Genomic DNA, 27737 nt, shown 5'->3' with positions numbered 1-27737 from the left:
CATGCCTGTCATTTGGGAGCGTCAGTGTGCCCCCAATGTGCTCACATAGGTTTTCCTGGTGACTACGGGGTGCCCTTCATCGGAAATTAGGCTTTAAAAATATTCTGTTGTAGCCAATAAATTTGAAGTGTGTGTGGTTTGGGGGGGGGTGTTTCTCTAGTTTGCAAAGATGGCCATTGGCCCAAAAAGGCTGGTGACCTCTAAGAGCCAGACCACAGGAGCCACCACAAGATCACTCAATGTTTTAATTTAATTTAATTTAATTTAATCGTTCTTCTGAGGTCCAGTGCCGAGGGCCTTCTGGCGGTTCCCTCGCTACGAGAAGCCAAGTTGCAGGGAACGAGGCAGAGGGTCTTCTCGGTAGTGGCACCTGCCCTGTGGAACACCCTCCCACCAGATGTCAAAGAGAAAAACAACTACCAAACTTTAGAAGACATCTGAAGGCAGCCCTGTTTAGGGAAGCTTTTAATGTTTAATAGGTTATTGTATTTTAGTGTTTTGTTGGAGGCCGCCCAGAGTGGCTGGGGGGACCCAGCCAGATGGGTGGGGTATAAATAATAAATTATTATTATTATTATTATTACTTAAAAGCTTCTGTGTGGCAGCAGCATGGCCCAAATTTGGTTGGAGTTGCGGCATTATGGGAAGGGTTTAAACCTCTCCAGCCAATTCCCCTGATCTAAATTATTATTATTTTTTTTTATAAAGATTTTTATTAAGTTTTAGAAAAGACAACAAGCATGAGAAGGAAAAACAAATACACAAAAATACAAAATTATAAAATACATAAGAAAAAAAGAAAAAATAATTTCAAAAAAGAAAAGAAAAACACATTTTAAGAAAAAAGAAGAAAAAACACAAAAATCCCTTTTTACTTCTCATCTTTGATTCACTTATTTTCTTGACTTCCTCACATCTCCCTTTTTTGTATCCCTGTTAAAAATTGATTCAGCAAATTCATATCCAATTTATTTGTCTAATTATCCATCCCATCTTATTTTTAACCTCGTTGCTAGAACCCCTTCAGTTCATTTCAATGCCATTAACATTCAAAAATTTTACAATATTTCTGTAAATAAACTTTAAATTTCTTCCAATCTTCTTCCACCGACTCTTCTCCCTGGTCTCGGATTCTGCCAGTCATTTCCGCCATCTCCATATATTCTATTACTTGCATCTGCCATTCTTCCAGAGTGGGTAGATCTTGTGTCTTCCAATGCTTTGCGATGAGTATTCTTGCTGCTGCTGTTGCGTACATAAAAAAAATTCTATCCTTCTTTAACACCAATTGGCCGACTATGCCCAGGAGAAAGGCCTCTGGTTTCTTAGGGAAAGTGTACTTGAGTACCTTTTTTAGTTCATTATATATCATCTCCCAGAAAGCCTTGATCCTTGGGCACGTCCACCAAAGGTGAAAGAATGTACCTTCAGTCTCTTTACATTTCCAACATTTGTTATCGGGCAAATGATATATTTTCCCCCTGATCTAAATGATATATTTTCCCCCTGATCTAAATGATATATTTTCCCCCTGATCTAAATTATCCTCCCTGGCTGCTGTACACACGTCGGAGAGAAATCCAACAAGGACTCACATCCTCTCCACCTGCTGAACTTCTGCCTGTCAGAAAAATGAGGAATGCAGAAACCTTTGCCTCCAGCAGCCTAACAGGGTTCCCATCCCCCCCCCCCGAGATGTTTTGACGTTGTTCTTTGTTTACAAATATACTTATATACCTCCTTCTAGCCTGCCAAGTCGCAGCCGCCACCCCAGGCAGCAAAACCCCAACCGAGATCACCTCAGCGATTCACTCCTGAGGGAGCACGTTTCAGACGGACGCCTTTCCCGCCTTTGACGGGCGGTAGGCGGGGCTTGAGCCCTCACACAAGAACATCCGGGCCTTTCCGCTCCCGCCGTTAACCGCCGCTCGAAGCCACCCACGCAGCAAACCCCCTTTCCCGATTGGTGGCTTGGGCGTGACGTCACGAGCGGGGGGAGGGGTGCGGGAGCAAGTGCGTAACGCCCGCGACTCCATCGCGGCCCTGCACTCTGCTCCGTCCCCGCGCAACTTGGTTTCTCCTCTCGGCAGGTCGGCCTAAGCTGCAGAGGATGATGGGAAACCGAGGGGTGTTGCCAGGCCCTCGTACTCTCGCGCTCTCCCTCACGCGCACGCGCAGACCTAGGCGGAGAATTGGGCGGGATTTGTTTTCTGCTTTCTGAGGAGGGAGGTTGTGAGGGGGAGGAGGAGGAGGACGACGAAAGAAGGATGATGAACTCAGATTATTATCATTATCATTATCATTATTTATTATTTCCCCAGGTTGCTAGGAAATAATGATATAATAATGTGTGGTAACAATTCTAAAAATAAATAAATATTAGCATCATTAAAAAAAAAGTTTAAGAAAACAAGCAACAGAAACACGCCATTGCTGAGGGCAACTTCTATCTAGGACTTCCCAGCTACGACTCAAATATGCCCAGTATCCAATTCCCGTTGCAATACCATCATTAGCTCACTTGATGCTTTTAAGTTGAAAAAAAAATCGCTCTTTGAAGCATTTAGCCCCAGAAATCGTTTACACCGTCAGGGTTCTGAGGCAATTCATTTGATAAAAGGGCGTCTCTGAACATGCACAGAGACACTGCCCCGTCGCCTCCTCCAATGTATGGAGATTATGTGGATAGAACTACCAGATTACATGACCTGGTTTTCTTTAAGTGCAATCAAGCAATCTTCCATTTTATAATAACTAATAAAATACAAACACGAGAGAGTATATTGGGCAGTATGCCCCCGTAGGGCTTAGAAATCTGCTTTATATAAAGTCAGACCATGCATGAGTCCTAGTTCAGTATTTTCTATGCTGAATGGGGGTGTGTGGTTCAGACAGGAGATGATGAGGGCTGAAGGAGGGCCTTTTTGCATGCAAAGTATGTACTCTGCCATTATTATTATTATTATTATTATTATATTTCTAACTGCCCTTCATCCAAAGATCACAGGGCGGTTTACAATATAAAAACACAAAAATACGTAACATAGTAACCAACAAAAACAGCACCCTTCCTGTTCAAAAGGCCATAGGTACCGTATTTTTCGCTCTATAAGACGCACCAGACCACAAGATGCACCTAGGTTTTGGAGGAGGAAAACAAGAAAAAAAAAATATTCTGAATCTCAGGAGCCAGAACAGCAAGAGGGATCGCTGCGCAGCGAAAGCAGCGATCCCTCTTGCTGTTCTGGCTTCTGGGATAGCTGCGCAGCCTGCATTCGCTCCATAAGACGCACACACATTTCCCCTTACTTTTTAGGAGAGAAAAAGTGAGTCTTATAGAGCAAAAAATACAGTAGTTTAATTAGCCAAAGACCTGGGAGAAGAGGAATGTTTTTGCCTGATACTAACCATACGGAAACTGTTGTAAAATGAATGTAACACACCTGATTCCTGAAAGCCAGAGAGCCCTCTTGTATCCCTCAAATGCTGGTGCAATCCAGTTGCAGTTGTGGGCAGGATTCAGTGTCTTTTAACAGTTGGACTCAGGAAATTTCAGCACCTGCCAAAATACTGTCTTCTACAGGAGGTCTGTTCTATACTACATCATTATGCAAGGGGGTTGAGATGTGGATTCAAGAATACACTACTCATTTGTTCATAAACAAACTAAAGAAGAAATTACTTGTAGGACCTGGTGTCAAAAATGGGAGCTACTGTATTTATATTTGACATATTGATAAAACAAAAAATTGGTGGAACTTGTTCTTCATTCTAATTACAGTGGTACCTCAGGTTACGGATGCTTCAGGTCCAGAAATATTACCTTAGGTTAGGAACTTTGCTTCAGGATGAGAACAGAAATTGTGCAGCGGCAGCAGGAGTGGTGCTAAAGTGGTGCTTCAGGTTAAGAACAGTTTCAGGTTAAGAACAGACCTCCCAAACGAATTACATTCTTAACCCGAGGTACCACTGTACTGTGTGGACACCCAGTGGCGTAGCGTGGGTTGTCAGCACCCGGGGCAAGGCAAGTAATTTGTGCCCCCTAACCCGTGGATTTGCACCCCCTAACCCTAACCCCCAGATGTTGCGCCCGGTGCGGCCAGCACCCCCTGCACCCCCCACGCTACCCCACTGTGGACACCTACACCAGGCAGAAATGGAGTGTAAACAGAGGCTTTCTCTCTCAGCTGAGACAGGCAGATCCTATGCATGTTCACTCAAAAGGAATAAAAGTGATATTTGAGCAAGTGGATATTCTGCGATTAATATTGTTATGTTTGCATAATCATTTACCCAAAGTACTGATTCAGAATGTCTGTTCCTCAATAATCACAAGCTTGTGATTATTGTGAATATTAACTAGATACTATGTGAATATTAACTAGATATGCTGGTTTTACAATACAGAAGACAGTAACTGTAAAGCGCTCACATACACTGGATCTTATTTGCTGATCTGATTGTCGGATCTATAAAAGTAACAGCATGCTGTACAGTCAACAAAGTAAGAAAGAAGGTGGCATTTTATAATTGTAATCTTTACAGGCAGACTGTTAAGCATGTGAAATTAGGGGAAATTGGTAATTTTCGTAGTATGCAGTAAAAGTTGATAAAACACATCACTACCCCAATTCCAGGTGTTTCGACAGTTGTTTTTAAATTACAAATATCATTGATTTAGCAAAGAACTGTTCGCTTGGGGAATAATAAAAAGACTAGCCTTTAAAAGCTTCCATGTTGCTTCATTTGGAAACAGTTCCAATATAATGCAGGCTCTTGGAAATCTGAGAAACTTCTGATGTTTTCCCCCATAGTAGAATTATACCCAGAAATGATTTGATGAAATGTTATGGCCTACTTCATGCATAAAGAGAACTTCTGCTCATTAAACCAACAACAGTAGGTATTTTCTGCCCTTGTACCTGCTTCCAGGAACAATTATGAAACTAACAAAGCTTACAGAACCTGGGAGAAGAAACGTATTAGAACAGAGTTTTACCAGATGTTGCCTTCAAACGATCTATAATTGTATTTGTCTCTCATTACCGACAGCAGCCTCAGCCTGCCATAGAAAGATCCTATTTCTCTCTTTTTGAGATCACAGAGTAGATGGACAGTTAATGCATCAGCAGCAAAGGTAACTCAACAACTTGAATTCTTGCTTATTTTATGTATTTCTAACAAAAATCAAGATAGATGGCTGTATCTCAGGTAAAACTATTGGCATTAGTTAAAAATATGGGAGGTCCTCATAGAGCACCCAGTTTAACTGGATCCTATTTGAACAATGGATTCATTTTTAAAATGATATGGATGAAGGCTTCACTACTGAAGTATTTTATCTTCATGTAGGTATGAAATACATTTTATATATACTCTTTCCAGCTTTTGGATGAGACCAAAAGACTGCAAACAACTTCAGAGAAGGGCAATAGGATAGGATTTAATTTGGAAAAACGAAACAAATTTTTAAGCAATTCTGTGTGCTCTGTTTAGATTATGGAAGCTAAAAGATTGTGGGATTTTAGTAGGCAGGAAAAGGTTTCTGAGATTCAGTTGCTCTTGAACCTTGCAGAAAAGGTATAGAAGCTGGCAAAGAACTAAAGTTATATGAATTCACTCTTCAGAACCAAGGATAATGGTAAGGGTTGATAAATTAGCAAAGCTGCTATTTGTAGATCAATTATGTTGGGTAGCCTTTACACTGAGATTAGGCGTCTACTTGAAATGAAAAATGTATTCTATACCTTTGTGTGGTTATGCAGAGTGTTGCATATAACACTATACCATGTATATGAAACTATTAGCTAGTGGATTAAGAAAGTCAGAGGAGTGTTGTGTTCAGAGACTAAGAGCAGATTCAAATCCCTGCTGAGTGATAGGGCTAATTGGGTGACCATTGTCCAGGAACTCTCTCTTAGCCTGATCTACTTCATAGGATGATTTTGAGAATAATGTAGGTGGGGGAGCTACCCTGAGCTCCTTGGGGGAAGCATAACATAAACATGTAATAAAAAGAACAGCTAAACTACAGTCACTGTTTATGACACTGCTAAAATATTATGCATTGTGCTATAGATCAACTGGCTTTCATTTTTAAGAAAAATAAGAGCCAGTTTGGAGATAGGAAAAGTGGCTGCTGATGGAAAAAACATATACTGCTTTTTTGTTTTGTTTTTTTAATAATATTTATTAGGTTAAATTACACACATATACACAAAAATTTACAAAGAATTTACACCCATATTGCAGAAAGAATTTTTTTCCTCCCTTTTCCTTTCCTTTTTTCCCTTTCCCCCCTTTCTCTTTAAAACATACACTTCAAATGTTCCACAAAATGGTACCAATATTTAACCATCAGTGTTGTACAGGTTGCAGAGTTATACTGCAGCAACACACATCCAATAAGACCTACATAAAGAAGTAACTGACAGGTTATTTAGTTCACCCATATAAGATACTGTAAGAGAGGCACAGAAGAAAAGAGGGAAAGGGGGGAAATAATAAAAGGGTTTATTATCAGATTATTACTAAAAGAACACGTGGCTAACTTTCATCCTGTAATTTATCATTCCAGTACTGGATGAACAAGCTCAATTTCTGCATGAATAAATCATTTTGTTGTTGAACCTCTTTAGTTCTTACAATATTGGTGGGTTTGACCATATAAGCCAGGTCCCAGAATCATTAAGAACCAATCATCAACAAATAGCATGAATGAATGGGCCATATGACCCCATGTGACCTCCTAAGGCCTCATCCTGCATGGTAACTCAAAAACACACCTCTCACATATAGGTTCACTGTCTAAGAACCGTAATAAAATAGCACCAGGGAGCCAGCACAGGATAGGGAGCATGGAGAGAAGCTGGTTGTTGTGGGCAACTCAGAGCTTGGTTGGCCTATGGAATGAAGTACAACTAGAGTATAAAAAAAGTTTTATTTGAAATAAAATGCACCGCAGCCAGTCCGTCAGTATGCTTTCTTTCAGCTGCCATAACCAGACATCTCTAATCAATAATGCTTTCCCAAGAAATGTTCTATTTCCCTCCACTTATTTTTGTATTCAGACGTGAGAAATGTCTCCTGATGAGTCCTGGTCGCCAGCTGAAGATGACAGCCAAGCATCAAAACTAGCAAGGAAATCCAGAGATGCCCCCTTTGTTCCCATAGGTGAGTTGAACCCTTCAGCACTTTCGAGTCCATGTGGTACAGTGGGTAGAGTGTTTAAACTTGCTGTGGAGAGACCTGTCAGAGTTTGAATCCCTACTCAGCAGTCTGTCTCCCTGGATGATCAGTCACACACAAACTCAGCCTAATTTACCTTGCAGCCTTGTTGTGAGGGTAAAGGTAAAGGGACCCATGACCATTAGGTCCAGTCATGGCTGACTCTGGGGTTGCGGCGCTCATCTCGCTTTATTGGCCGAGGGAGCCGGCGTACAGCTTCCAGGTCATGTGGCCAGCATAACTAAGCCACTCCTGGCAAACCAGAGCAGCGCATGGAAATGCCGTTTACCTTCCCGCCGGAGAAGTGTATCTTACTTGCACTTTGACATGCTTTTGAACTGCTAGGTTGGCAGGAGCAGGGACCGAGCAACAGGAACTCACCCCGTCATGGGGATTCGAACCGCCGACCTTCTGATCGGCAAGTCCTAGGCTCTGTGGTTTAACCCACAGTGCCATCTGTGTCCCGTTGTAAGGGTATATACACCCTAATGTATGCCATCTGCAGCTCTTTAGAATAAGGGTGGGATATAACCGCTCCGGCAGGAAGGTAAATGGCGTTTCCGTGTGCTGCTCTGGTTTGCCAGAAGCGGCTTAGTCATGCTGGCCACATGACCCGGAAGCTGTCTGTGGACAAACACCGGCTCCCTCGGCCAGTAAAGCGAGATGAGCGCCGCAACCCCAGAGTCGTCCACGACTGGACTTAACGGTCAAGGGTCCCTTTACCTTTACGTTTTATAACTCAATAAATTGGTGTAGTGGTCAGTCTCTGGGTTATGGCTTCAGATGCTATTGTGCCAATAATAACGATATAGCTAAGAGGGATATGGAGATAGTCACTCCAGTTAGTGACTAAATTCCATCTGCTATATCTGTTTCCTATATCTGTTGAGTTGCTAACTCTTGCTCTGTTTTGCTGCATTGTTTTTTTATTATATTACTGCTTTTTGCAGTTTGATGTAAATGTGGAATACCCCCCCTCTGTGTTTGCATAAATGGTTTTCTTCTAGTTTTGCTGTATGTTATGTACAGATTAGTCTGCTTTGCTGGAGCAGAAGAAGAGTTCATTTTCAAGAACAGAGTGGTGCAGGTAGAATGCCATAGGAATGTCCAGGCTTGTGTGTGAGGCAGTGTGTGTTCAGAGTCATATTTATATAGCTCTCTGCTGCCTTGGTGACCATCCATAAGGTGGCACACCTCAGATTGGAAACTGGAGAACTGAGTGGTCTTCAAGAATATAGAAGTTGGATGCTCCTGGTAGAAGAAACAGGCAGGAAACACATTGTGGCTCCATATTCCATGCCATAGACTTAATACCATCCTTTTTAAAAAGTCTGTATTTTAAACAGACAAGTGAATGACATTTCTTTTTTTTGCTAGTAGGATTTCCTTTAAAAAATGTGCCCACATTGAGAGAGGGAAGCATAAGCCTTGCAAACTGTCACAGTTTCACCCATCAACCTTCATTAGTCTTCCTTCCCATTTATCAGCTCCAGCTGAACTGCATCAGACCAGGTGCCTTTCCAGAATTTAAAGTGATTTGTACATGCAATGCCCACGAACACAGGCTAATTTGTATGCACTGTTGCCAATTAAGCTGGCTGCAAGGACAGTGCTTGCCTCCCGCAGACCAGGTTTGCAGTTAAAAGATAAAAAAGAAATGTCATTATATTGAATTTACGCATCAAACACTAAGAAACAAAAAGAAAAAGTACATCACCTGACAAATCTCCCAAAACCAAACTGTTCAGGAGATAAAGCTTAACACATCTGGATGTCACTTCAGAGCAATATTTTTTATTATTATTTTGGATTCAGGGAGAGTTGTTATGGTTACAGTGAATGGACCTGGGAATCGAAATCCTAGCCTTCACCCCAGAAAATGAAACATCCTGTTGGAACAAAATGAGCTGTCATTTACTAATCATTGCTTTAAACAACATTTTGATTCAGAAGGGGGTCTATTTTAAAAATGTGTACACAACATGGTTGGTTTACCACATCTGCACCCAATTCTTGGTCCAAGGAGCTGAGGGGCTTCATATTCACAACCTTTCAAGCCGGGTAGGATGAGAACTAGTGACTAACTCACATAGCTTACAGGGACATGAACTCAGCAGCCCACAGTCTGGGTTGAGCACTCTAACAGTTCATCAGGGAGGAACCCAGGAAAGCAAACGGGCCATGCAAAATGACTATGCGTGTGTGATTTCAACTGACTAAGTAGGAAGGGTATACCTCCTCTTTTGGCTCCTTGAGACGGTCCATTGCATCATCATCATTTTTTTTAAAAAGCATTAAAACCCAATATGGTGACAACCACTGCTTTAGATGCCTTTAAGGGAGAGATTCCTGCATGAATAGGAATGGGCGGGGCTGTTGGCTTCATGTCCTGCTTGTATCCTCCCCAAAGGCATCTGGCTGGTCTCTGCTAGGAAGAGAATGTTGAATTACATGGAGCCTTAACCTGATCCAGCAAGGCAATGTTGGTGCTCAGTGCTGAACTACACCCCTCTCTTTAATATCCAGGTCTGGCAGGCTGCTTTGCTGTAGTGGGCTATGGGCTTTACAAGCTGAAACACAGAGGAAGCCAAAAAATGTCAGTCCACCTCATCCACATGAGAGTTGCAGCCCAAAGCTTTGTTGTAGGTGCAATAACAGTAGGTAAGAGAACATGTTGTTGTGATCAGTGCCCTTTTGTTAAGTAATCTCCCCGCTGTTCAGTTTAGCTTCTGAGGCCATGTCTCTCTCTCCCCCCCCCCAAAAAAAACAACACCACACCAAGCCAAGAGTCAGAGGTTCCCCACCACACCCACCTGTCAATCAGATTGTAGGTGAGGTCCAATCCTGCTGGGTGCTGCTTTTCTAGTGTGTTTCCTGCAGGGAATGTGCTAGGAAAGCAGAACTCTTCCCCCTCGCCCCCGTTGGGCACAGCCACCCATCTATTGATCACCTGATTGCCATCATGGTGTCAGATGATTGACAGGTGGGTCGGCCCACTCGCCTGTCAACATTGGCCGATGGGGTGAGTAAAGATCTGGCTCATGGGGCCGAAAACATTCCCCAGCAGGCTGTAGTGAGTAAACAGGCAGCCCTGTAGTTTTTGATTCAAAGCCCTAAGCTTTTGTTCTTGAGTCATCACCAGGCAACAGATCCATTTACCTGTGCTGAGACAGCAAACGTGACCTTATTTCTGTTCAATACAGCAGTTGCTGGATGATATTAAAGCAGTCATTGCTAACTAATATATCTGCTTTCTTTTGTTAGGAGTTTTATATTCCATGTATACAGATTACATGAAACGTTCAAGCACCAGTGGACCGAACAAATGATCATCATCATCAAAGCAAAGAGGAAGAGCAAAGCATTTGATACAATATTATTTTATAAAAACTTGTATGTATAAGTGTTTTTAGAATGTATTCCAAGTATGCCGCCAGGATTCCCACTGCCACCCTCCCCATTTATTAAAGCAGCTTCTATATGCTGAAGGCAAGGTCTGCATTGGGCATCCAGATCTGCGTCAATTTTGCAGCTTTTTCCTGGTTTGAGTTGAACATTCGCTCTCAAGTTTCAGAGTTGTGTCCAGTTTTTAGAAACACCAGCAGCTAAGCCCCCTAGGGGAGTCTTAACGTGGCTAATGTCTGGGCATAGGAAGCTGCGTGATACAGAGTCAGACCGCTGGTTTGCCTTCCCAGCCTCTACTCTGGCAGCTGCTCTCTAAGGCATCGGCCAGTGGGCTCCCTCCTACCTGAGTTCTTTTTGATAATGTCTGGAACTGAGCTTGCGATTTCACGTACACCATGCGTGCGGCTTTGCCATTGAGTTGAGAGGCCTTCCAACATCCATGTCAGTGCACCCACAAAAACAACAACACCAGAATAAAGCCTGCCACACATTTTTAGGATATACACATGAACACGTGAAGCATAAATGTGGCAAATAAAGGTAAAGGGACCCCTGACCATTAGGTCCAGTCGTGACCTACTCTGGGGTTGCGGCGCTCATCTCGCTTTATTGGCCGAGGGAGCCAGCGTACGGTTTCCGGGTCATGTGGCCAGCATGGCGAACCAGAGCAGCACACGGAAACACCGTTTACCTTCCCGCTGGAGCGGTACCTATTTATCTGCTTGCACTTTGACTTGCTTTCAAACTGCTAGGTTGGCAGGAGCAGGGACCGAGCAACGGGAGCTCACTCCGTCGTGGGGATTTGAACCCTCAACCTTCTGATCGGCAAGTCCTAGGCTCTGTGGTTTAACCCTCAGCGCCACCCGCTGGCAAATATTTGTTGGCCAATGTTATCACACATACACATTTCAGGCAGCTGGGATCATCCATAGCTTCTTGTCAAATGCACATGTAATGGCAAACCCGAACAACCTCAGTGCAGTTAAATGCAAGCTGGGCTCATTCAGACCACCCCAATTACCCTGGAATGAGTTCTTTCACTCGGAGAGGTTTGATCATCTGAATCATCTTGCCAAGTGATAAGAGGGATTCTACTGCTCATCAGGTGATAAGGTGTGGCAAAATGTGTAGCGGGAAGTGTGATAAAATGGTCACCTATTTGGGCTCAGTGGTTTTTCCACATTGCCTACAATAGCATTTTGAATAAATTAGGCCTTGCTCATTTTTTTTTCTTCCGAAGCAGCAAAATTCCTTAAGCAGCCTCAACAGAATTATTTTACTTCTACTTCCCCCCGCTGTAGTTATTCCTGCCGCAGTGTCTCCTTGCGTTCTAAGTCAGAAGACAAAGAAAGGCTGATGAAATCAGATAACAAGATTAGAAACCAGAAAGGTGGTGTAGAGTTGACATATTTATTTGAAAACCTGGACCTCTGTTGAAACAAATAATGATCAGTACATTTAATATAAATTAGTGCCAAATATAAAACAAGAATACCAAATATACTTCTGAATTCCTCTTGCTTAGGAATCACAAGTAGTGAGAGTACTGTTGTACTCAAGTCCTACTTGTGGCTTCCCATAGGCATCTGGCTGAGAATAGGATGCTGAACTAGATGGTCCTTTGACCTGAGCAAGCAGGGCTTGTCTTGAAACCTGAATGGGTTTTGTAACAGAGCACAGATTGCATATATACCATCCAGCAGAAACTGGCCTTGTCTTGTAACACAACTGCAGGTATTTAGTGCATCCTGAGTGGAAGATACATGTGACATTTTTAGAACAGAGCGGCTGCCCTGGAAGCCTTCTCACCATGTTTGGTTCAAACATATCTATTTTGGCCAAGTTCAGTGGGACACACTTCCTGTGCCCAAGTTTGTGCGTGCGAATGTGGCATGTTTTTTTGATGCACGCAAATCATCCAATTTAAGGTAGGAAGCAAAGCAACACCTGATTCTATGCATGCTTACTCAGAATCAAGCCCCACTGAGTTGAATGTGGCTTACTAGCAAGTTGATTGTGCACAGAACTCAAGCCTCAGGCTGTCCGCAATAAGTTACAGAATGGGTGACTCTCCTTATCCAATGAAGAAATGCAATTTGTAGAGCAAAGGAGCTATTAGTATGTGGGTGTCTGTACTGTTTCAGGTGCAATGGCACTACCAAGTTGTCTCGCATCACAGAGAACATTCAGACAACTCTAATATATGTGGCCAACTTTGCAAACTAGAACAGCTGCAAACTTGATTAAATACTGGCATTTTCTGCAGATACTGCATGTACATGGCCATATGTGTCTGTTTCTGTGAGCACGAGGGCTAGAAACTTGGGGAAAGTTTCAGGGATAAAACTTAAGCAACAGGTACCATCTTCTGTTCATACAATGAACAACTCTACTCAAATATCGAGGATTGGCTGAAACCTTGACAGAGCACCGCAAGGCCTAAACTAAATTTGCATCACTTCTATATTGGCTTTGGATTACAATGTAAGCTGCGATTGAATGTGTTGTTAAATTAACCGGGTAAAATGTCACACTAATACAGGAAAAAAGGACCCTTAACTTGCTGTAAATTAAAAACACACATTTACCAGCAGCAGAGTAAATGACGCAAGCTGCAACTCTTTATGAAACTGTTATTTCAAGTTTTACCTAATAAATCAGACGTGACATATTAAGCACAAAGTATGTGCAGTGTGGGTTAAAGGAGTCAGCTGATGTGAGATTTTGCCAGTCATGTCATTTTAACAAGTCTGTATCAAATTGAGTAGTCAAAAGGAAAGAAAGGGGCTCTTGTTACGCTTTATGGCACTCTGTACGATGATGGTGCTGTAAAAAATATATAAAAATATTAATAGAGTCAGCAGAAGAAGCAGGAGTTGCAGGCTAGAGTTCTTTTGCTTCTCGAAAAAAAGAAAGGAAAGCTGTTATACTTGAATCTCATGGACTTAGTCTTGCAATCGCAGCTCTGCACGTAGAACAAGTTTCCTCAGCCATGAGGAAAATTCAATTATGTTAGTTTCCTAATCCGATAACAAGAAGGACCATGGGGATAGCCAGGCTGGGTGCACTCTGTGTCAAACGAAAACCCAAATTCTCCATCTGGAATAGTGAACCTGCTGGATTACATTTGGGCTCCTTGATAACAGGATAGTATTGAGGATAAAATGCCAAGAAGGATATTTCTCAACTTTCAGAAAAGACGCTTGTCAGTTTTCCAGAAATTGAGGGGTGTGTGATCATTTCTCCCTTAGACAGGAAAGACTGTGATCTGCATCAAACGGAAATCAAATCACCAGTACCTTTACTGTAGTTATTATGTTTCAAGTATGGGTCACTGTCAAATACCTGTAAAGCAAGTAAAGGGCTTTCAAAAGTGAAAATGACAGACAAGACAGGGGTATGGAACTCTCCGTCTGCTATTGCTAGACCCTGCCTCCAAATAAACAAGTTTGCCCCTGGCACGTTTCTCCCAATTTGAGGCCAGAAATGAGATCCAACTAGGAGTAAAATGCTGGGGGCACAAGGAGAGGTAGCTGGGTAGAGAGGGAGGCCAGCGGTTGAATGAAGAGTTCAGCACCCACCTCCCGCTAATTGCTTTTCAAATTTTAGTACCCACACCTCCAGTATTTTGAAGATGTTTGGTGGCGACCCACATTTCAAGATATGTGCCTGTCCATCACTATTACATACAATCTCAGCTTCACAATGATTTAACCCAAGCTGTCAGTCCTTTTGTAACTTTTCTAGGTGACCTTAGGCACAGCTTCTAAAGAAGTCTATTTTCCAGTGTACCAGACAATCCTTAATAGCATACAGTAATTTCCTTTCCCCTTGTGCTCCTTTCTCTCTCTCTCTCTCGAAGTTGCAAATTATTGGATGTTTGCAGTAACATATCAGAACCAATCAAACTTGGTTTAGGGCAGCATAGGAGGGCTTTATGTTCTTTGTCTTTAAAGTCACACCCTTACTAGTTCAGAGGGGATTCATCTAATCGAGGCTTGGTCGGCATCAATGTTGTTGAGGAGGAAGAGTTCTGGATGACCAGTGATTCCCAGGTGATACTAGAGAAGGAAGAAAAGGAGGTGGCAGTTAGGAATGCTGTCTAGGAGAAATGAAAACGTAGTTGAAATCAGGTACGATCAGATCTCCCAAGGTTTTCTAAGTGGGAGACCGAACTCTAAAGAGCGGCAGCCATTTGTTAGGAAAGTTGTTGGCTTGTGGGTGGGGAACCTTGCTAGCAGTCAAAACATCTGGATGCACCCAGTTTCCCTACCCCATGGTAGCTCCTTTCCCCACACTTCATTATTTCAGGAGGCCAGCTCACCAGCGAACCCATTCCCAGGAGCCCTTCCTTAGATAAATTAAACCAAAATTCCAGAAGTGTGGCCATGACTGAGAGAACTGCCATCACCATTAGCACTGTCAAGGCTTGTTAAAAGCTAACAGATCTATTGTGTTGCAAGTAGGTCACAGCTCACGTCACCAGATGTGCAAGCGCCCGAGTGGGTAGGTAGGTAGGTAGGTATATATATATATATATATATATATATACACACACACACATATATACATACATATATATATATATATACACACACAGTGGTGCCCCGCAAGACGAATGCCTCGCAAGACGGAAAACCCGCTAGACGAAAGGGTTTTCCGTTTTGGAGGCGCTTCGCAAAACGAATTTCCCTATGGGCTTGCTTCGCAAGACGAAATGTCTTGCGAGTTCCTGCGGGTTTTCTCCCCTCCCCCCCCTTTTCCTAAGCCGCTAAGCCACTTATCAGCTGATCCGCTGATAAGCCACTTATCAGCTCATCCGCTAAAAGCCGCTAAACCGCTAATAGCGCTAATCCGCTAAGCTGTCAATGGGCTTTCTTCGCAAGACGAAAGAACCGCTATACGAAGAGCCTCACGGAACGGATTAATTTCGTCTTGCGAGGCACCACTGTATTCCCTGAATACAGAAGGGAGTGGGGAAGTGGTTTACTAAGTGAAGCCAAAAAGTCGAGCAAAGCAAGAGGCAGCAGTTGGGTATGTCACACAACTGCGCAGATCACAAAGGAACAGTGCACGAAGTTAATTCAAGATCCAGTCAAATGAACAAAAGACCCGATCACAGCACTCTGGATCAGCGACCCCAGGTGAAGATCAGGGATGGCACGATTTAATGTGTAAATGCACACTTAAAGAGTTCCAATCTCTATTACAATTTATTTAGGCAGAGGGCCTTCTCGGTAGTGGCGCCCACCCTGTGGAATGCCCTCCCATCAGATGTCAAAGAAATAAACAACTATCTGACTTTCAGAAGATATCTGAAGGCAACCCTGTTTAAGGAAGTTTTTGATGTTTGATGTTTCATCGTGTTTTTAATATTCTGTTGGGAGCCGCCCAGAATGGAGTATATCCGGAGTATGACGACCTTTCCGATCTGCTACAGAATGCCCTGGGGGATAAGACTGACACCCCCACACCTCCATATTGGTTTCAGAGTCTGATTAGCATCCATTTATTATCTTGAGCAGAAACTGACTTGTTTGGCCTATATTTATGGCAGGTGATGCCATTAGTTCACCTTAGAAGATATGTCGATGAATGGACCTTTGATAACAGAGCTGATGTTGTTTGATTGCAAAACAGACTTGCTCCAGTACATATGGAGACTGTTGGGTTTGTTGCAGTGTTTGTATCTCTGTTTCATGGCTAATGATTGTTAGTAAGTGGCTTCCGTAAGTTTTTGGGTTGTTTCTAAGCAGGGGCAAGTCTTCAGCCCAAGGCCAATGAGTAGGGAGGATAATTATCTGTGTTGATGAGATACTGGAGAGATTATAGCTGAGAGCTGAAGGTAACAAGAGAAGTTCTACTGCTGTGTCTGATGGGCCTGTTCTGTAGCAAGTGACTCATTGGGAACCTACCTGACTTTACAGAGTGGTTTCCGCACTTTGCTAAACACTGTAGTTTTTAAAAGGATGCCTGATGCAACTGTTTGGGGCAATTGTTTGTCTTTGCCCAAAAGATTGGGAGCAGATGTGACTATACCATAATCTTAGGTAAAGATAAAGGGACCCCTGACCGTTAAGTCCAGTTGCAGATGACACTGGGGTTGCGGCGCTCATCTCGCTTTACTGGCCAAGGGAGCCGCTGTTTGTCCGCAGACAGCTTCCGGGTCATGTGGCCAGCATGACTAAGCCGCTTCTGGCAAACCAGAGCAGCACATGGAAATGCCATTTACCTTCCCACTGGAGTGGTACCTATTTATCTACTTGCACTCCGAACTGCTAGGTTGGCAGGAGCTGGGACCGAGCAATGGGAACTCAACCCGTCACGGGGATTTGAACCACCGACCTTCCGATCGGCAAGCCCTAGGCTCTGTAGTTTAGACCACAGTTCCACCCATGTCCCACCATAATCTTAGCTGTATGCAATTGTGTGGGGGATGCACTCTGGATAGTAGCTGCAGGTATGTGTGGTTTTCAGTTGCTTTATGGGATATGGTGCAGTTTATATGCCCTAGTTTAACCAATATATATATGAATGAAATCACGTTACATGGAGTGGTTCAAATTTAGATTAATAGGATGTTGTTACCGATAAAAGATCTGGTTGGATTTCTCAAGAGCTCTCCGTCTCACGAGTATCAATGCTGAAGACATCATTATAGTACCAACACTTGAGAAGAGGCATGTGGTGATTGGAGAAAGCAATGTTCAAAGCCAGCCATTGTGTTTCTTCATACCACTGATGCATATCCCATTACAGTGGTACCTCGGGTTACATACGCTTCAGGTTACAGACTGTGCCAACCCAGAAATAGTACCTCGGGTTAAGAACTTTGCTTCAGGATGAGAACAGAAAGTGTATGGCGACGGCACAGCGAGAGGCCCCATTAGCTAAAGTGGTGCTTCAGGTTAAGAACAGTTTCAGGTTAAGAACGGACCTCCGGAACGAATTAAGTACTTAACCCGAGGTACCACTGTACCAGGGACTGTTAGCTGGGCATCATTATACCCATACTAAGTGGATCTTTGAGCATCTGAATGTATGTTGTGCAAGTGAGGGATCTGCGTGTGACAATCCGACTGCTCTCTCTTCCATCGCTTGGCCTTCTGGCATCACTTTGTATTAAAAGAACTGCTCAGCTCCTTCTCTGTGTCCTTGGAGTATACTTAACCTCTTTGCTAATCTCACAGAGTAGGGATTGGCTCATGAAAGCTCATACTGCACTACAATTCTTTAGGACTTCTTTAAGGTAACTTCAACCCTTTGTTGTTTAATGTCATTGCTCCTTCTGTGCCCCCATGTCAGCACCAGAATGGTGGTCCCCGTTTTCCCTTCACCAAGTTACACGCAGAGACCCTTTCTTCTCAGTTTATTCTGAGAGGATGTGTTTAAGGACGACGACAAATTGGAGGAGTGAACAGTTGATGCTTATACTTTGGTTCTCTTTGCTTTTCCTTTCCCTGGGTGATGATTACACCAATTCAGCAAGCGGTATGGCAAGAGTTGTGTTTCCTCAAATATTTCAATGGAAGATCTGTGGGATGCATTTTCTTTGAGGCATGTGTCTCTGCTCTCTCCAGTGAAGAAGTATGAAGTTCTTTTGGGGGCAGGCTGGTTTGATGAGGGCAGAGGATGTTTCATGGGGTTTTTAGAATCATGGAACTGAACTGGGGTCTCGAGACGTAATATTTCGGCCAGTTATAGATCCAATAGTACAACAAAAAGCCAAACAAACCCCTCCCTCACAATCTTACTAATTTCTTACATGGCATCACCTGTGTGCCGGAGAAATATAGGGCTGTATTTTGGGAGTGCATGGGGTAAGTTCCATTGCATGAATAGAATGGCAGCACTGGATACAACCCACAGGTTTCTGAAGGTAGATGTTGTAGTGTAGGGCAGTGTTTCCCAACCTTGTGCCTCCAGCTGTTTTTGGACTACAATTCCCATCATCCCTTGCCACTGGTCTTGTTAGTCAGGGATGATGGGAGTTGTAGTTCAAAAACAGCTGGAGGCACAAGGTTGGGAAACACTGGTGTAGGGAGTCAAAAGGGGCCTACATGTGGCAGAATAGTCGTGCACTTCTAAGGTGACTATGTTCATATGTGGTACATGTACCGTATTTTTTGCCCTATAGGACGCACTTTTCCCCCCTCCAAAAATGAAGGCGAAATCTGGGTGCGTCCTATAGGGCGAATGCAGGCTTTCGCTGAAGCTTGGAGAGCGAGAGGGGTCGATGCGCACCGACCCCTCTCGCTCTCCAGGCTTCAGGAAGACATCCGCAGCCTAGGCAGGATAGCAGCCTGCTTCCCGGAGTGTCGGGTGCCCTGAAAGCAGAGCGCCCGGCGCTTTGGGAACACATCCGCAGCCTAGGCAGCCCTGTGGGAGTTCTCCGCAGGGCTCCCCACGCTGCGGATAGCAGCCTGCCACCCGGCAGGTGGGGAGCCCTGAAGCAGATCGCCCCGCGCGCCGGACAGACATCCGCTCCCCACGCTGCGGATAGCAACCTGCTGCCTGAGGCAGACATCGGCCAGCCCCACAAGCTCGGGGGACAGCAGGGAGGCGCAGCGCCGTTCCTCGACCAGGTTCGGTTTCCCCGACCTGCTTTTTTGGGGGGGGAAATAAAGGGGAAAAATTTCCTTTATTTCCCCCCAAAAAAACTAGGTGCGTCCTATGGGACGGAGCGTCCTATGGGACGAAAAATACGGTAACTGCTTAGATGAAAGCAGTATCGCTAGGAATTCCATGTGGCATCGTGGTTCCTGCCAACTGGAAGTTGTGCAGTTTCAGTGAAAGTTAACGTGATTTGCTGCTGAAGCCACAACAATAACGACTGAAACATTGTCAGCATTTCTTCTAGAAAACACGTTAGGATCTTGGCGGTTCTATGTTGTGTCTTGAGGTGTGTGAATTTCCTGGTTCAGCTGATCACATCTCGGCTTAGTAAGCTCAGTTATGAATGAATCTATTGCATTCATATGAACATGCAGCCTCTTCTGGCTAGCCACTATTAGATCAGCAAGTCCAATATACTATTATTTCCCATTTTAATCAAATTGGGAAAGTATCGTTGCCAGCTTCATAAGCAGTCAGGGAATTAAAGCAACTTCAAACACTGGCTGAAAATGTTGGCTTGCTCCAGAGCTAGTAATCACAGTTTCTCAGGCCGGATAAAACGGGAAACTCTAGCTGATTAGAAATTTCATGGAACACACAAAGGGGCTTTGTGAACAGGCAAAGGGCTTGGCCATATCTCAGCTTATTAAGCAGAGATGTGATTGTCCAAAGATTGCCTTTGGGTTCATTTTGGCTTCCTGACTTTAATGATACTGAAAAAGACGCATGCGCATTATTTACATGTCTTAAATACATGTATTGTATTTTTATGTTGTGAACCACCCTGAGATCGAAGGATGAAGGGGAATATACAAATTTAATAAATAAATAAAAATTAAAAAGTAACACTTGGAGGAGGGCAACTGGTATCTTCTGAAACAGGCATCCCCAAACTCAGCCCTCTAGATGTTTTGGGACTACAGTTCCCATCATCTCTGACCACTGGTCCTGTTAAGCTAGAGATGATGGGAGTTGTAGTCCCAAAACATCTGGAGGGCCGAGTTTGGGGGTGCCTGTTCTGTAAGTGGCACAAAAAATAATCCAGGCAATTGTTCTGGTTTTTACTAATGATGTTTTTGTACCTAACTTGCCAAAAGTACACAAGACTGATAAAAGTGTCACTAATTTGATTTTGAAGTCCACTGACTTTTAAAAGCCATTTCACGCTAATACACACTGTAAAAATCTCTACATGCAAATTCTGCTAATCCCATTAAGACTTTGAGAATAGTTTAAACTGTTTATATAGAGGTATGAATCAAAAAGATAGGATGACCAACAGTTTCCAACAGACTGAAACTTACCGTATAGCATCTCAAGAGTTTACATAAAAATTTATTGCTTCTAGGACATTTAAACTGCAAGTTTCTTAGCGAAGTAAAATTACTTACACCTTCCACTTCCCTTAAAGCTGGTAAGGAGAGCTTGTAATAAAAGGGGAAAAGATAACATTTCTATAGCATGTCAGAGCTGAATCTGTTTTATCCAAAAGCTTTAATCTGCAGGTAATGTTGGCCCACAGAGCACTACAAAGGATTTTGCCAACTCAGCAGTACTCATTTGAAGGCTGCTCCAGAGACCATTGATCAGTTGCCATTTGATTTGTTGTGTTAATAGGAAACTGCTACTAGATATATTTTTAATAGCTAATTTGCACTGTGGAGTGTGACATACACAGATGATGCAGGAAACACCAACAGAAATAAATTATCTAAAATATAGAAATTGTGAGCAGAGGACTCAACCAGGCCTTAATCTGACCCAGAATTCCCCCTCTCCTTTGTTAATAAGCTGCTTTCGACTCATAAATATGAAACCTGAGCAAATGACTCATGTTTTATGAACTGCAGAAGTCTCTGCAGAGCAGTTCTTGGCGTGTGGTTTTTTTTTGGGGGGGGGGTGTCACAGAACCCTTTGAGAACAGACCCCATAACCTTCCCCATAACATAACAGCTCAGCTGTTTTTCAAAAATGTATTTGACCTATCCTTCCCAAATTTGCTGACAACAGCTATTAGCCAGGAAAGCTACATGGAACTTAAAACCTGACCTGGTTAGGAAATAGTTGTGCTATTCAGGTTTAATTATATCCATCATTCCTGGCCACTGCCATTATTTCTTGCAGCCAGCCAACAGAATTGTTCCTACCGTCAGCTCCTCAATGGCTTGCCACTTTGAATCTTTACCTCTCCCAAAGCGGCAAACTGAACATCGCCTTGTGCCAGAATCACCAATTGTAGCCTACAATGGCAATGCAAAGCATCACAAAGGTTTTGATGTCTGCATGGATGTCTATGCAAGACAGCTGGGTATTCCATTCAACGGCAGGGTGTGCTTTGCAGATGTGGGTGCAGAATCCATCAAAGCTCAAATGAACTGGGGGACAGGGGCAGGAAGAGAGAACACTGCCCACATTCCACACCTGGGCACATTTTACAAATAATAATAATAATTGTGTGCTTGATATATCAAATAATACCCGAATAAGACAACCTTCGTGAGGTTAATTTAAGCAGAAAAGAAAGACACCCAAGTTGGAAAACGTTCCATTCTTTTAATTTAAATTATCATTTATACAGGCTGATTTATACTAGAAAAAATAGACATTTGTTTCATAGATTTTACAACCCAAACTGTGTAGCGCGGATGCTTTACGACTGCTACATAGCTACGATTTTCAGAATCTTGTACCATGTTCAAAACGGTGTCAGACAGAAACTGACATCCCAAGAGGCAGGCTTGTCTATCTTTCTTCTGAGGATTTACAATGTTAAAGTGCACCGAAGAAAAAATTACAGCTGCTGAAGGCCGCTGGCCATTTTTAAACCATGCAACTCCCCAATAGTGTAAACTAGTCTGCTACTGAAAAACCTGGAAAGCAATTTGCCCATGGCGTGTACAACGCATTTCAAGTAATTATGCAAAGTCCACATAGAAAATGCCAGACGCACTCTCAGAGTTTGCAAAACAGAACGGTTAAAATAACGCCTGCTTCTGAGCTGGGGAAATGTTCACCAAGTTTATTGAAATACAGCAAAAACGAGCAAGTCAGATAGGATAAGCTAGTACAAATAAAACCGGGAGACTTGAGATGGTCAGATAAATAGCAATTCAAAATTTAGCAGCTTTGTTGCAGCAAAAAGGAATGATCAGAGCCCCTCTGTAGTGAATGAAGATATAACAGCAGCAGGGCCCAGTAGGAACCACACCTCTCAAGTGTATGGCCAACTTGAACCCTGTATTTCAGAGGTCCTTCTCTACTGCAGGCAAGGACATCTTTTCTTAAGGAAAACTACACATACCAAACACCAACTGGCCTCGAGTGCAGCCTTTCCCCATCCCATGCTGGTTGAGGATGTTGGGAGTTGTAGTCTAAAAGTATTGGAGTATGTTAGTGTTGAGTGGGGAAAAGCTAGGTAGCCTGTTGGCAACACGCCATGCCTGTGATGCAATGTATTTTTGTCACCTTTATGGCACTACATACAGTTGTAGGCAGAAGGAAAGATTCTAGCCAACTTGAAAGTCTCAAAACACATGCAATGTCACCTTCTCTTAAGCAAAAGATCCTCACAGCTGCCATTAATTTTTTCCCACAAGTGCACATGAGACAAAAATGTACTGTCTAGTTCTTGAGCAGAACTGGCTGCTCCCACACTAACTGAAAATAGTTCAATTGTATTTTTCTCTACATTTGAAATTTAGGTGCACCCTGAAGGAGCAATAGAAAGTCCGTCCGTCCATACCCCCATCGTATGTGGGCCAGTAGGCTATTATAGCCTTGGATTAATGCTCAAGCACAGAACAAAGCATCCGTTAGGCTGACCAGTTTTAAAAGGATCTGAGCATGTTTAACTATGCCCTGGAGTGCAACCTTTGACATTTGTCAAAAACAGGGCATAGGTTAACGCTGATATAAAGTTATTATTCAACCCGTTAAATCTTATCAATACCCAGGGAGCAAAACGACAATGATCACGTTAAAAATGGTACAGAAAAATTGGAGGATGAATCCTGAAGACACTCAGACAGTCTGGCTTCCGGTGATGATTGAAAAATTAGGGCATTTCAAGTCAAGATGTATCATTAGTGTTTTTAAAAGAGAAACACACATGAAGGATTGTGTGAGAATGTCAAATGTCTTTGTGGGGTGGGGACATTGGTCAAGTTATGACCAGTTCTGATTTCTACCTTCTAGTGATTATGGGTAGCTCTCTTCAAGCCAAGTGGATGGTTAGCCTCGCAATACGTGCAAGAAAAGTATTAAAATCGGAATCCACCCAAAGCTGTTTTGTTTTTGGACCTGAAACACATCTGATGAAGTAGATGCAACAAAGCTACCTTAGCCCAAATTCTAGTCCAGCAAAATCAGTATTCTTATCAGTTTCACAAGATAAGGGTAACATTTGAGACCAGTGACAATATTTGCGAGCAAGTCTTGCTTGAGGCAAATCTCAAGGACTCCCTCAGGTTCGTCTTCTAAGAACAGAAATATATTTGGGAATCTAAATGTTTACCATTTCCCAAATGAAACAGAATACGGAGGTAGTGGAATTGTCTCTGAATTTCTGTGGAGATCGTTTCACAATGTGCTACTATGTTCCGTATTGGGCCTTTTCAGACCACGCTGCAACCTTAGGAAGTCCCCTGAATTCTATTTAACAGGTGACAGACACATGCATCTCTGAACGATATTCCACGAGGAATATATGAAACATATTCCATGAGGTAAAAACCATTCATCATTATACCCAGTACCATACGCATAGCTCAGTGATGCAATTATTAACGTTATTAATACTATAATTAGTCCTTTCTTAGTATCTATCTCAATGTTGTAATGCCAAAAGGGGAGGGTTTTGCAATGCTACCCTGAAGACTGTTAAAAGGAAATGAAGCAACAAAAAGAAATACAGAAAAACCATTTAAGATGACGGAAGGAGTAACTGGAATAATTACACCAGGTTAACTGTGGTGTTGTTTTTTTAAAATACGTTTGTGATAGTATGTGTAGTAGGAGACTCCTGGCTAGAAAGAGGATTCAAGTATTCATACTTAAGTATTTTGCTCCAAAGGATGCTGAAACCTTCATTTTAACCCTAACATTCCTGACACAAAGAGTTACAGGAAATATGGACATCACTTCACTGTATTAATAACAATTAGTCACAAAACAAACAGTAAAAACTTGTAAACATTGAATGCAAAATTATTTCCCCATTGCTGACCACCAGAATTGCACACCAAGCAAGTTAATTAACACTTTTTAATGTACGGGCCCAATTTTAATTTTTAGCACTTGTTCTTTTGGTTCAGAATTGAGAGTCCTCTAATGGAAAACTCCAGTGGAGACAGAAAAGGGAGAAATCTATACAAAAATTGTGGATTTTCTCTCTTTAACTGTGATCTTGCTTTTACACTGAAGAGTACCAAGGAAGCCATTTGGGGGGAATTTGGGACAGTTGCTTAAGAGAAATAAAATTCCAGAGCACATGATACATGTGCCCATCTCTGGAGCTGAATAGCAAGCCATTCCTCTAGTGAAGACCAACAAATAAATGACCAGGCCAAGCACTCTTTCTACCTGCTTCTCAGTCAAAATGTGCAGCCACAACCATTTGTGTGATTTTTTTGGACAGTAGTCCTGCAGAAGATGATACTCTGGCCATCTGACAGGCACTAGTACTTTCACTAGTATTGTACTTTCAGAAGTGGCTTGTACTCCTTCCAAAATAAGTTCTCAGCTTGGCAAGGCTCTCTTTGATAAAGGATGCAGAAACAGCCTCAGCACCACTAACTTACGCCTGCCTTTAATCGTTATCAGAAGGAGTGGTCAGCCGACATTAATCAACTGGACAGGAGACTGATTTGCTTGCCAGCTTCTACATTTAGCAGAATTCATGGACAATACTTTAATCAAACTGCATTATTTTGGGTTCCAGATGGATGGCCTGAATGCTCAGCTGTGGGGACACTGCCTGCCTGCCTGCAAAAAGCCAGCTTCACAGGAAACAAGATTCAGCATAACGCTTCTCATGCTATTTCCCAACATGCAGGGAGATTCTCCCCTGCTTCCTGCCCATGGGGATTTACCTGCATCCTGAAGCATAGTCCAGAATAAAGATGCATTCCTTAGCACTGAATAATGTTAGCCTTTACCTTGCATTCCAGCTGCCGACACTAGCAAGACTCATTAGGGTCTATTCTATTCAAGTGCAATCACGTCATTTAATTTTATGCCTTTAAAACACGGGTTTTTTAAAGACACGATTGCCATTAATTGAATGAATCCCAGTTAGAATACAGTATTAGTCCCTTGGTTAAAGTCGAAAGCATTTTAGTGTTTGCATTCTCACACTGAGAATCTAATGCTACAAGGGAAGCAATGAGAATTTTTGTTCGTTTGTTCTTTGGAGTGTGATTGTAGGGGGACAGCAAGGAAAAGAACCCGAGTATTTCTCAATATGTACAACCACAATTATTGTTTTTAACACCATTAACCACAATCTTAACTTTGTGCAAAAGCGCACATACATTTGGATATGTTCACAGAGTAAACCATAGAAACACACTGGCCCTGATGGCTCCCTGTTGCGTACAGACAGACCCAGTATTTAATTAATTGGAGACGAAGCCGGCTCTTCAATAAGCAACGTTCTCGTGACTCTTACCGTGCGACCACAGGCCAGGAAGGAGGCTCCGAGAGCTATTAGGCACAGCCAAGTCTGGAGGAGAGAAGCAGAATCCCAAATCAATTGTAGGGTTACTTAAAAAGACAGTCCTACCACAAAGTATTTTAGCCACTACAAAGAAAACAGTGCTCTGTTCCCATGTGATCATAGGTCTCAGGTCTATTAATTTCACTGGGAGAGTAGGCCCATTGAAATAAATGGACCTGAATTATATCTATTAATTTGAAATGGTCTGCTCTGAGTAGGACCAGTGTTGGATATAACCCAGAGTGGGTCATTTCATTTACTGAATTTATATACCGCCCTAAACCCAGAAAGGGACGCGGGTGGCGCTGTGGGTTAAACCACAGAGCCTAGGACTTGCTGATCAGAAGGTTGGCGGTTCAAATCCCCGCAACGGGGTGAGCTCCCATTGCTCAGTCCCTGCTCCTGCCAACCTAGCAGTTCGAAAGCCCGCCAAAGTGCAAGTAGATAAATAGGTACCGCTCTGGCGGGAAGGTAAACGGCGTTTCCGTGCGCTGCTCTGGTTCGCCAGAAGCGGCTTGGTCATGCTGGCCACATGACCCGGAAGCTGTACACGACTGGACCTAATGGTCAGGGGTCCCTTTACCTTTACCTATACCCGGAGGTCTCAGGATGGTTCACAAACAAAAATCACAATATATAACACGTCCCCCCCCCCCCCGCAAAGTGTCACATTTTAAAGGGTATAGGATGTTGATTAGGTCAGCCAAAGGCCTGGTCAAAGAGGAACGTTTTTGCCTGGCACTGAAAGGTGTATAATGAAGGCGCCAGGCAAACTTCCCTGGGGAGAGCATTCCACAGACAGGGAGCCACTGCAGAGAAGGCCCTGTTCTCATGTTGCCACCCTTCAGACCTCTCGAGGAGGAGGTACACAAAGGAGGGCCCCAAAGATGATCTCAGGGTCCGGCCTAACATAGTCACTACTCTAAGTAAACTTTAGTTGAAAACCACCTAGGGTCACACCCCTGCCCCAACTTCCAATGCCTCAGGAAAACAGCAGCACTGTACCAGGTTTCAAAATGTGATGGGGGCTGTGCTATTCCACCCTAAGAAACATATTGTGAGGGGAGCCAAGAGAAAAACATGTCACACACAGTTGCTGCCATTGCATGCAAGAGGCAGATCTAGTTAACCCGACTAAAGAAATCTTAGCTGAGCGATTGTAGGAGTTTTAATCCAATTAAATGTGCATCACTGCAAGTCAGAAGAATACTTCAGAAGAACAACAACAAACAATTCCTTTTAACATGATGCACATATGCGCCAGGGCCGACAGCTCCTTAGAAGAGGTCGTGCCCTCTCTTATAAGCAAGAAGAAATGCTTTTGCTAAAATGGTGCCTATGGTGACAGCTACTAAGAGGGAGTTATGGCTGAACTAGGCTCAGACAGCAACGACTGTAAGCTTTCATATATATATTTTTGTTTTAAGACTCTAGCCCCTTTAGAGTGGAAGTTATGAAGCAAAATGTGCAGGCAATATGTTAAGGAGAAATTCACTCTGGAGAAGGCATTTCAAAGACATAGCTTCAAAATGACATAAAGGGCAGATTTGTGTTGTTTAAAAGGGGCCAAATTTCCCCTGCCATCTGGTACATGAGAGGAGATTGTGTGGGGCAACATTCAAAAGATATGGGGGTATGCACCCACCCTTGCTTTAAATAGGTAAAATAAGAGTGAAGCGAGGCTGCTCTCAGTCAGCCCATAAGAATTGCAAAAGGACACAGAGAAAAATAGACCATCCCCGAGCCCAAGTATTTTAGGCTGTTGACAGGGGGA

At 43.1% G+C, this 27737-nt stretch overlaps 2 protein-coding genes and 1 long non-coding RNA gene across 10 annotated transcripts in view; 2 read left to right on the top strand and 1 right to left on the bottom strand.

Annotated features, from left to right (window-relative positions):
- The first annotated feature begins 1943 nt into the window (after nucleotides 1-1943).
- Nucleotides 1944-10720, top strand: HIGD1C (HIG1 hypoxia inducible domain family member 1C). Of its 4 annotated transcripts, none has more exons than XM_081845504.1 (5): nucleotides 1944-2090; nucleotides 5053-5137; nucleotides 7071-7173; nucleotides 9754-9888; nucleotides 10492-10720. In XM_081845504.1, exons 3-5 carry the CDS (start codon nucleotides 7080-7082, stop codon nucleotides 10554-10556), a joined length of 294 nt encoding a protein of 97 aa, XP_081701630.1. In that variant the 5' UTR covers nucleotides 1944-2090; nucleotides 5053-5137; nucleotides 7071-7079; the 3' UTR covers nucleotides 10557-10720. The 4 variants fall into 4 exon arrangements, with proteins under 4 accessions (XP_081701630.1, XP_081701631.1, XP_081701633.1 ...); XM_081845505.1 differs by having other exon boundaries at nucleotides 1960-2090; nucleotides 5056-5137; XM_081845507.1 differs by lacking the exon at nucleotides 1944-2090 and adding an exon at nucleotides 2295-2935.
- Nucleotides 10721-12028: 1308 nt separating this feature from the next.
- The window catches only part of SLC11A2 (solute carrier family 11 member 2), a 67116-nt gene continuing 51407 nt past the window's right edge, over nucleotides 12029-27737 (bottom strand). For all 5 annotated transcript variants that reach the window (XM_081844605.1, XM_081844606.1, XM_081844608.1 and 2 more), the window contains 2 exons: nucleotides 25916-25969; nucleotides 12029-14693 (listed from right to left, as the gene is read on the bottom strand). In XM_081844605.1, coding sequence (XP_081700731.1) covers nucleotides 14616-14693; nucleotides 25916-25969 — 132 coding nt within the window. In that variant the 3' untranslated portion in view covers nucleotides 12029-14615. The remainder of the gene's footprint in view (nucleotides 14694-25915; nucleotides 25970-27737) is intronic.
- On the top strand, nucleotides 14700-18749 carry LOC309332478. The gene is made up of 3 exons (XR_014152091.1): nucleotides 14700-15142; nucleotides 15575-18533; nucleotides 18678-18749. It is a non-coding gene; the product is annotated as an uncharacterized lncRNA (long non-coding RNA).

This window comes from Podarcis erhardii (assembly GCF_964252035.2).
Source record: "Podarcis erhardii genome assembly, chromosome: 2".
Lineage (NCBI taxonomy): Eukaryota > Metazoa > Chordata > Lepidosauria > Squamata > Lacertidae > Podarcis > Podarcis erhardii.
Note: the sequence above shows the minus strand (reverse complement) of the source record. Positions and strands in the feature narration are given on the sequence as shown.

Coding starts and splice junctions, on each gene's coding strand:
- HIGD1C (XM_081845504.1), top strand. CDS start 7,080: ATGTCTCCTGATGAGTCCTGGTCGCCAGCTGAAGATGACAGCCAAGCA. Junction 7,174..9,753: donor TGCCCCCTTTGTTCCCATAG/GTGAGTTGAACC, acceptor TTTAATATCCAG/GTCTGGCAGGCTGCTTTGCT. Junction 9,889..10,491: donor TGTAGGTGCAATAACAGTAG/GTAAGAGAACAT, acceptor TTCTTTTGTTAG/GAGTTTTATATTCCATGTAT.